This window comes from Dama dama, chromosome 1 (assembly GCF_033118175.1).
Source record: "Dama dama isolate Ldn47 chromosome 1, ASM3311817v1, whole genome shotgun sequence".
Taxonomy (NCBI): domain Eukaryota; kingdom Metazoa; phylum Chordata; class Mammalia; order Artiodactyla; family Cervidae; genus Dama; species Dama dama.
In genome coordinates this window covers 43,885,047-43,895,318 of record NC_083681.1, presented here as the reverse complement: position 1 = coordinate 43,895,318, position 10,272 = coordinate 43,885,047, and the positions used below count along the sequence as shown (strand labels likewise).

General features: G+C 45.0%; 1 protein-coding gene across 2 annotated transcripts; it reads left to right on the top strand.

Annotated features, from left to right (window-relative positions):
* Positions 1-2,587: 2,587 nt before the first annotated feature.
* AKIP1 (A-kinase interacting protein 1) lies at positions 2,588-10,262 on the top strand. 2 transcript variants are annotated; one of them, XM_061147948.1, is made up of 6 exons: positions 2,588-2,739; positions 2,954-3,181; positions 3,655-3,735; positions 5,920-6,024; positions 7,370-7,441; positions 9,835-10,262. In XM_061147948.1, exons 2-6 carry the CDS (start codon positions 2,960-2,962, stop codon positions 9,976-9,978), a joined length of 624 nt encoding a protein of 207 aa, XP_061003931.1. In that variant the 5' UTR covers positions 2,588-2,739; positions 2,954-2,959; the 3' UTR covers positions 9,979-10,262. The 2 variants fall into 2 exon arrangements, with proteins under 2 accessions (XP_061003931.1, XP_061003936.1); XM_061147953.1 differs by lacking the exon at positions 2,588-2,739 and adding an exon at positions 2,741-2,753.
* Positions 10,263-10,272: the final 10 nt, after the last annotated feature.

The window sequence follows — 10,272 nt, the reverse complement described above, 5'->3', positions numbered from 1 at the left end:
CCTTGGAGAAGACTCGAGAGTCCCTTGGACTGCAAGGAGATCCAACCAGTCCATCCTAAAGGAGATCAGTCCTGGGTGTTCATTGGAAGGACTGATGCTGAAGCTGAAACTCCGATACTTTGACCACCTGATGCAAGGAGCTGACTCATTGGAAAAGACCCTGATGCTGGGAAAGATTGGGGGCAGGATGAGAAGGGGATGACAGAGGATGAGATGGTTGGATGGCATTGCCTACTTGATGGACATGGGTTTGGGTGGACTCCGGGAGTTGATGATGGACAGGGAGGCCTGGCGTGCTACAGTTCATGGGGTCGCAAAGAGTCAGACACGACTGAGCAACTGAACTGAACTGAAATATAATTTAGATTGGACTAAGTACCACAATATTTTTTCAAAAAATCATGAAAATATAGGTTATTCCTGGGAATTGTATCTCACCCCTACCTACAGTCATTATGAGAACAGATAACAGGTATCTTAACTACCCCTTCCCATTAATTCCTAGGCCATCCTTCAAGGCTCAGCTCAAATGCTTCCTTCCTATGAAACCTTCCTTGATCCTCCAGCTGAACAATATTTATTTGTTCACTTTATCTGGATCATTCTTATGGCAAACAGCTTATGAACAAAAGGTTAATATTTTGTTTCTAGCATTACAGATTTTATGTGCATCTCTTTTTAACTCTCCTTTGTATTTTGTATTCTCAACCACTCCTAGGATAGCACCTGGCACATAACGCTACATCAATGGAGTACTTATTCTTGACAAGGCATTGTGCTTAGTATTATATAGGAATTTTCTCACAAAATCCTTACAGCAGCCCTATTCATGCATTCAATCCTATTTTCAGCCTCTTCTGTGAGGGAGAAAATACTAGATTCACTTTAAACTCAGTAAACAAGACAGATACGGTGCCTGTCCTCAAGCTCACAGTCTACGGCAATTGGTACTGTTGCTGTTCTCTAGTATAGAGATGAGGAAAAGTGAAGCTCAAAGAAGTTATCAATAATTTGTTTGCCTGGAATCACACAACAAAAAAGTGGCAGAGTCCGAATTCAAACTCAGCTCTACAGACTGGATATTCAAGACCCTGTGCATATAACCACTATGCTCTAAAAGAGGTACCTGATAAACACTTACTGAGATAAAGTTTCAGAAAACTCCTACAATGAAAACTATCCCAGAGATAATGAAGATTTCCATTCAATTTCGTTCAGGGAGAGGAAACCAGGAAATGAACAAAAGGGCAGATGGGGTTTGTACTAAAGACTCATACACACCTGGTAACTCAGAATTGCTAAACAAGCCATCTGCTGAGGATGCTCAGCACTGCTCAGCTCAGCACTGAGAAAGTCCTCTTAAATTGGTCCTTCCTGAGAGGCGGCGATTTGCTGCGCGCCAGGGTGGTGTAGCCAAGTCATTAATTAGCAATGAGACCTTGTATCTCCTACCAGATAACCAGCAGCATGGAGTGGAAGGTAAGGATGCATAGCTCCTTACTTAAACGTGGGCGGGGGGGGGGGGGGGGGGGGGCGTTATTCTTGAAAGGTGAGCTCCCATGCCCAGAAACGGCCTTCAAAAATGTGTGAGTTGGGGGCAACTAAAAAGCCTGGGAGCCAGCCACCACTACTGAGCCCACGTGCCCTAGAGTCTAAGCTCTGCAACAAAGAGAAGCCGCCGCAGTAAGAAGCCCCCACAGGCGACGAAAAGTAGCCCCCGCTGGCCACAACTAAAGAAAAGCTCGTGCATAGCCACGAAGACCCAGTGAAGCCAAAAATAAATAAATAAATAATTTTTAAAGAAAAGAAAATGATGTGAGTGTGTACTTCTCACCGGAGGTGTGAGGAAGCTACCACAAGGGGATTATGAGACCCTAAACACAACCCATGGCATGCTGGAGTCCATGGGTCACAAAGACTTGCACACAACTTGGCGACTCAACAACACACAATGCAGGTGCCCCTGGCCCTGTGGGCCGCCCATCCCAGAGCCCACAGCCTGCTGGACTCCCTTCTCCAAATGCCACTGTGGCACCTGCACTGTTTGGCCTATCCTGGTCATCACCTCAACTAAACGACGTTTCAGAGTAGCGATATCCCAAGACACGGCATTACGAGGTGCCTGAAGGCATGCATATTATTCCCCACAATTAGCCCAACAAGGGACCACCTGGCTTTACATCAGGTTCCCCGCTAGAACGTATTTGGCTCAGACGGTAAAGAGTCTGCCTGCAATGCAGGAGACTTGGGTTCGATCCCTGGGTCAGGAAGATCCCCTGGAGAAGGAAATGGCAACCACTCCAGGATTCTTGCCTGGAAAATTCCATGAACGGAGGAGAATGGCGGGCTACAGCCCATGGGGTCGCAAAGAGTGGGACTCGACAGAGCGACTAACACTCTCCCCGCGTTAAGCGGTGGAGACAGTTTCTGAGGGCCAGGTCCTGACCCAGAGACTCCTGCAGCAAGGTGGACAGACAGCTTCCGCCACCGGTCCCCCCGCCTCGCCCGCCGCCAGACCCCGCCCCCTGCATTCAGGCAGATAACCGGACAACCGGCTCGCAGACGCTGCAAGTCGGTCGCAAGAAGGCGTATGGGTCGCAAGCTGCACACTCCACCGCACCGGCCACGCCCCTCACCACCACCCGGCCAATGGCCTGCTGCGCCGGCGCAGGGTGTTCCAGAACCAGTCCTCTCTCGCCGACTGTGCGCGGAGCGCATGCGCCTTGAGAGGCCGACTGGGTGAGGGCTCTGAGGCGAGAGGAGGGGGCCATGGAAATGGAGGGAGTGAGAGCGCACGCCTTAGGCCCTGACAGGGCGCTGGCTGGAGAGCGCGCTGGGCGGAGCCGGGGGCAGTGGTCGCCAGGGAGGTCGAGGCTCTGGGTCCGACCCCGAAATGGAGCGGCGTCCGGCGCTCCGCTGACTCGCCCGTGTTTGTGTGTATTTTCCCTCGCAGGGAGACATGGAGAGCTGTTTGGTGGCCGCGGCGCTGAACGGGGTGGACCGACGTTCCCTGCAGCGTTCGGCTAGGCTGGGTCAGGAAGTGCTGGAGCGGGCCAAGAGGAGGGCGGTGGACTGGCCTTCGGTGGAGCTTCCCAAAGGCAGCGTGGGGATCGTTTCCCGGGTGCGGTACTACGGAGAAAGAGGGCCGGCAGCCAGCCCCCAGCGCCTTCTCCCAGGAAAGGTGAGGGCCTCTGTGCTGTGGACCAGCCCATTCATTCCCTCAGCAGCGGCTTGCTGAGAACCAGGGCACGCCACACGCTGGGACCCGAGGGAGCCTGCGCTTGCGGAAGCTGCTGTGTATCAGGACAGTGAACCGGAAAGTCTTGACAACTCTTGACATTTGACAGTTTCTTAGTGGGTAGCTTTAGGACACCGCTAGGTACCGCTAGTGCTCGGCCCTGGTTGGTTACTTTTTAACACAATTCTTTGAGGCTATCATCTGATACTCGAGGAAAGCCAACAAACCTTTATCCTGGAAAAATTGCATCTGTGCGTATTCCTTTTAGAGTTGGAATTCTTTCTCAATAAGATCCTTTTACTAATTTAAACTTGCAGAGGCCTTTCAAAAAGTAAAAAGAAAGGTATTTCCAAAATGACTTCCTTCTCCAGTAGGGAATACAGATCTCACCTGTGATTTGCCATTTATTCAAATAGAGAGAAGACAGACACCCGTCCCTCAGTGCTTCCTTCAGAACAATGGCTGAATACATGAACTATACGTCAAGTCAGTGTGGGGTAAGTTGGTGTAAGCCAAAGCATGCCCCTGATCTGCCTGCTGATGGATCACAAAGTGGATTTTTGTAGAATTTAGGAAGAATCTGCACCCAGTCTGTTCGCCCGGTCCTGCCTTCGTGGGCAGGTTGTAATTAGTAAAGGATTTACAACAGGTGATAAATCCAGTTTACAGTTCATTCAACAAATATAGACTGCCTAGCTTTAGCTGTTAGGAGATTACAGCAATGAACAAGGCAGAAAAGTTCTGCCCTCACTATTGTTTTTAGATGGGGATGTGGGTGCTTATTTGCTGAATTCCAAAGTAAGACCAAACATAAGGAGTTTTTAAAACTTTGAACTAAACTAAAATTTTTTTTAATGTGTAGAATCACTCTAAATTGGAACTGAGTCTGTTTTCAAAGCAAAAATTGAAACAAAATCCCTCCATTAGATTTTAATCTCTTTTCCAAGTCCCTGATAACATGGTTTTTAAGTACGTCCCTTTGGGTCCATATCACTTGTTGGCTACAAAGCTGATTTTGTGGCACAGACGCAGTGCCCTCATCAGAGGTAGTGTGGCTTAATGGCAGGGGCGGCATCCCAGGAATCCGACCTGTATTCTGCCACTTCCTGGCTCTAATGCCTTAGGCCAATTAGTTTCTCTCAGCCTTACCTTCCCTGTGGTAAATTGACAATGTTCAAGTCCTTTCCAGCCCTTTTAGTCAGTTTCTTCAGTTTCCACTGAAAGATGAACACCAGAAAATTGCCATAAACTGTAGCGCAGAGGACCTATGTGAGATTTTCGGTCCCATTCATTAAAATGGGTGAACAAAGGTTGTAAAGATACTCTTCTCAAAAGCATACACTAAGGTCATCTCTAAGTACTTTAAGGGAATGTTGAAGGTGGACCAGCCAACATTCAAGAAAATCACCTGCGTGGAAGGTACTCTGTGTCTTCTAGGACTTAAAACAGACTCTGTGGTCTTGTCCAGCCTAACATTTTATGATTCTTATGTGGGTGTAAGGGTGCTGGTCTCTATGACAGAAGGAAGAAAATACCTCGTTTCTATTCCTGCTTTTCAATTTCATAATGAATATTAAAATTAAAAAAAAATAATGTTTCTACATCTTTTATAAAATCCTTACGACTCCAAGAATAGGATTCCAACCAATGGGATACGGTTCAGAGAGTATTTTTATGTTCTTATTCTGTGAAATGGTTTTAGAAAAATCCATAACTTTGGCTCTACTATCAAGTGATGAAGTTAAACACTTTGGTTCATGGTTCAGTAAAAGGAATAATATTTGTCTTTGGTTTGAGGTTTAGCAAATTGGTATTCTTCACTTTGGTTTTCAGTTCATGCTTCAGTTCAAGTCTCCATTAAAGAATGGAGCCTCAGAACTCCTTGGCTCTCTAGAGATAGAATTAAGAACAGTGTTCTGAGTTCATTTTCAGAATTTTGAAGCAGCCCCTAAGTTACATCATTAGATTCATGTCCTGATGCGCTTTTCCCAGCTTCTCATTCTTTTGGTCTCTTGCTTTAAACATTGTCCCTACCCTTTGTTCCAAACAGGCAAGCTTATGATATCCTTGACATTAGTCACTATCAAGGGCAAGTCTAAGGTTAACTTGGAGGGGGAGGAAGGAAGTAGACAAGGAAAAAAACTGCTTTCTGATCCTTTGGATGATTTTGCCTAAATCAGAGATTACTCCCTCCCCTCCTCCACATGGGGAGAACGACTGTCTAGTGGTTGTATTTCCTGTTGTATTTCTAAATTGCCAACAGATGCACCTCTCTCTTCTCTTGTCCTTGCCTGAGACTTAGTAAACACGGACCTGTTTGTCAGAACTTGTCATGAATAGAGATGAAATGGCTTGTGTATTGATATCAGAGTGAGGATGTTGTGAAAACTATTTAACCTGGCAGAGAGCATGGTCCTACCCAGCTTGAGTTGCCAGAGTTCTTGCCCTGCAGAGGCAGCAGATGGCAGCAAAGTAATGCCAACTGCAGTTTCCTTCTCTACAGTCACTTTACACAGGCTAAGATTTGTTACATGACTTAAGAGGCTTCTTGGGAGGGCGGGTAATTTACCTTTGCTCTCTTGCCTCTCTTCTTAACCATAATTTGTCCAAGTAACAGGGTGTTTTTTGAAAATCTGACCAGACTCTTTGGTTACCCAATGTCTTCCACGTTACTTCTCTAGAAATATTACTCATCTGCACCAGAGGAAGGAGGGGCAACCCACGTCTACCGCTATCACAGAGGGACATCGGAGCTACACCTGTGCTCTGATGCAGGGAGTGGTCAGGTATGTATTCTCAGCTGTGCTGTGCCCTCAGCCTCCGAAACTGGGAGGCCCTACATCCTGGAGCTTCTGCTGGATTGTGTTATTGGGTGGCTGGGTGACTCAACATGACAGCACTTTATGGAAATGTTTCTCTTTGGAGAATTTACAGCAGTGAACATGAAATAAGGAGTTTTTGTCCAAAATACACGATTGATGCCACTATAGGATCTTCAGTGACAATGCTGGGCCAAGGGATTCTTGAGCAGGCTTAACAAAAACGCTTCAGATATCCTCTTCTACATCTAGAGATATGAAAGAGACTTTTAATCATCATGTATTTTACCAAAAAAAAATTTTTTTAAATAAAGTAGTGATAAGTATCATATCTTTGGTAATTTCAAAAAAGGAAGTGCAAGGAGGGGGTCTCTTTAACAACATCCTTTTCCTAAAGATAACAGTTACAGGCTTCTCACTATGAATTCCCTGTCTTACCACATGTCACTCTGGGAAGTCTAAAAGACTCTACTTGTTGAACTGATTCAACAGGAGTCCTTTGTTATTGTTTCTGGGAAGAGTTGGTTTTTTTTGTTTTTGTTTTTAGGTCCTCTAGTTGCACTCAAAGGTAGCAAACTTAAGTCCAGAGTCTAATCCACAGGTTGGATTCCTGACCTCTCTGTTTTGAGAAGGGACAGGAGAGTGGCCACAGGGATATGAGTGAGGACTGGCTGTGTGCCAGAAGTCCCTCCCGTTTCCCTGGCCTGGGGTGCGAGTGGCAGCACCAGGGCCTGGATCCAGGGCTCCCATTTCTGACCTGATCCAGGCCCCCTTAAGAGCACCTGACCCTAAGGGAGCTTACACGTGTGCAAGAGTCATTTGTATCCCTCCCCTCCCTTCCTATATAATGTAAGTTGATGACTCTAAGGGAAATTGACTTTCTCAGTTCAGTCTCTTCCTCTCTAGTACTCCCACTGCTGGGAGAAGCACAGAAGAGAATTCTATTTTCTGAAAGCCTGTTAAAGGTCAGTCACTTTTGCACTTTAAATCTTTCCTACAGTCTAGTATCCCCAGGTTATAGCCTAGAAATCAAGACTTAAGAGATATTAATCTGTCCCTCTCAATAAATGGCAGGTGTAATATTCAAACTCAGGTCTGTCTTTCTCCAAAGCCCATGTAAGGATAAAAGGTAATGATGGTAAACATCTAAAAGTACTTCACAGAAATCACTAAAAACCTTAAGAACTTAGAGACAACTTGGAAAACAGTGACAGTACAATCATTAGTTCCTCATTAAGTAGGAAAAAATTTCTCTTTACCATCCAGAAGTCAAAGTTTGGGCCTTCATCAGTGTTTCTACCTCTCTCTTCAGAGAAAAGACGCAGGCCGTAGTGTTGAAGGCATGCATCAGATGTCAGAGTGTGTGCTGAAGGCATCCCAGTCTGTGAGTACAGAACTTCTAGGGCACCGGGCTTCCCCACCACTGCTGTCCATGAATCAGCTGACCGGGTTATAACAGGGTTCTTTGTGTTGGATCCATATTATTTTTAAGTTGGGATATTTTTACCCTCGGGGAAAGTGTGCAGCATTTTAGTTGACTGTAAAATTATATTTTCTTGGTATCCTTCCTTCCCTTGAAATTTCAGAGATAGTGTTTGTGCCTCAATTCATAGTTGTGGTCGGAAAGAATGCAGAGCGTTCATAACTCCATTCCTGCAGCTCAGCTGGGCTGGCACTGGGCCCTGCTGGAATTTCACCATCTGTTTAAGCAGCAGGAGGGGCCTGACCCTCCTGCTTATGAAGTGAAAACCATGGCTGAAATTCTGAACCATATACATTCAGCTAGATCGGGTTCCAAAACATTTAAAGGAGTTTGTTCCTATTTTCCACAAATGTTTCTGTGTGAAAACATACAATGATGAGTTTTTCAGGATAAAATACTCATTAGTTCATTAACCCAGGGAATCTTCCGGAACTTGGAAGGGCTGAATTCTGAGGAGTGGAACCCTGTATGTTGCAGTAGTAGTTTAATTTTTGTTGGTCTACAGTGTACTCCTAGCCTGGATTCAGAATATACTAGAGTTACTAGCAACTAAGACTATTCTGCTTCTAGTACAAGTTGTTAGGCTTAGATGCCTCCAATACTGGCTGGATGTTGGTAATGCTTTTTTTCCTGATATTCACAGTGTTGAAATCACAGATGCCAATCTTGCCCCTTTTTATGCAGACAAACAGAGCATCCTTGACTTTCTGCCGATTCTAATATAGCTGTATTTCCTGAAACCTTTTCTTTTCATAGTTGATGATCAATAAATAGTTGTGGCCTTATACACATTCACGTCACTTAAATGATAAGCCTCCAGTTTTGCAGTAACTGGGCATGAAAGGATATAGCATAAAGCATCTTTGGAAACACTTGGCTTCAAATTCATTTGTAAGATGGGAAGAGAGGAAGTTTCGTAAAAGTATAAATATTACCATGTAGTCCTCCCAGCAGAATTCACTGGCCAGTAGTTTGGTCCCCCATCCCCAGGAGTGGTATAGAAATGACATCTTCTGTCTCTGGCTTCTTCTAAGCATTGAGTGAGCATGTAGTGGTCTCCCCGCTGTGGGAGAGAAGCTTTGGCTCTTAATTACAGGCTCTTTTCTGGTTTGTGATTTTGCTCTTTAGCCATTTGAGCTGGGACCTCTCCTCTGCCTGCATATCTGCCCTGACCCTTCCAAGCCAGGCCTGAAGTCTGTCCTTGCAGGATGGCTTGTGCTCAGCTCAGCTCTAAACATAAGTCTTTTCCTTAACTCCAGCTTCCTGTGTTTTGCACTTTAGATCTTCTTCAACTTACATCCTGATAAATCCATCATAAGTTGAAAATATCATAAATCGAAAGTGTACTTAATATCCCTAAGCGACTGAAAGTCATAGTTTCGCCTCGCCTGCCTTAAACATGCACAGAACACTTATATACCCTGCAGTTGGGTAAAATCATCTAACGCAAAACCTACTTTATAGTGAAGTTTTGAATAGTTCATGTAATTTATCAAATACTGCACTGAAGGTGAAAAGGAGACCGGTTGTGTGGGTACAGAATGGTTATAAGTGTATCGGTTGTTTACTCTCGAGATTGCACAGCTGACTGGGAGATCGCTCACTGCTGCCACAGCATCACAGTAGCCTGCGAAAAGATCAAAATGGAAAGTACAGTTTCTACTGAATGCATATCACATTCACATTATGGTAAAATTAAAAAAAAAAACAAAAAAACACATGAGTCAGACTGTTGTAAGTCAGGGACCATCTGTATGGGAGAACCAGCCCTCCAAGGGAGGACGTTAGCCGGCCGACTTGCTGCATGACAAAATGGGATCTATTCATAGTCTCAGCTTTAGGAGAAATGTTTCATTCTAATAATGAATTTAGCAAAGCACACCTAAAAAGAATGCTTTGCATCATCTCGCAGTGCCTTGCCATTACTGCTGGTCTATGCTAACAGGTGCCACTGCCTACTTTCGAGCCGCAAAGCAATAGTCATTAGCCTTTCCCTCCACCTGATTCTTACCTTTATACTCCAACCAGTGTGTCCTTTTATGATTCTTCATGTTCCTGCAACAACTCAGCATTTTCACATACATTCTTGTGAGCTGATTTTAGCATTAAGGAGACAAGCATAGAGAGAGGGTGAGACCAGCCTGAGTGGCAGTCCTGTTGCGTGGCCAAGCCAGGTGTAGAAAGCGAAACCTCCATCTCCCTCGTTAGTGCCTCTCACTGCATCACACACAAGGTGCCCTGACAGCACCAGGACATAAAACCTCTAAACTGGTAATATCTGCTTTTCCTTGCAGGCTGAGAACATCTCTAAGGACCTCTACATAGAGGTATATCCAGGGACCTATTCCGTCACTGTGGGTGCAGATGACTTGACCAAAAAGACTCACGTGGTAGCAGTTGATTCGGGACAAAGTGTGGACTTGGTCTTCCCCATATGAAGTTGACCATCACAGGCATCACATCACCTTTTTCTAAGTATCAAGAAGAATAAAGCTACTGTATATTCTTAATATGTACACATCAATCCTGCCTTTAGTGCTGACTGTAGAGGGTCAGCCTTCCTAGGACCTGGAGTGTGTCTCTTTCAGTGCCTATTTTAACTTGAAAGTCCCCTCACCCTCTTCTGCCTGAAAGTAATAATGTAATGATGCTGTCTGAATAGTTTTTACAGCTTGATTTCCAAGCAAAGGTTAATTATGATAATAAAGGGAGAGATTTGGAAGTGAAGAAAA

Coding starts and splice junctions, on each gene's coding strand:
- AKIP1 (XM_061147948.1), top strand. CDS start 2,960: ATGGAGAGCTGTTTGGTGGCCGCGGCGCTGAACGGGGTGGACCGACGT. Junction 3,182..3,654: donor AGCGCCTTCTCCCAGGAAAG/GTGAGGGCCTCT, acceptor TTATTCAAATAG/AGAGAAGACAGACACCCGTC. Junction 3,736..5,919: donor ATACGTCAAGTCAGTGTGGG/GTAAGTTGGTGT, acceptor TTACTTCTCTAG/AAATATTACTCATCTGCACC.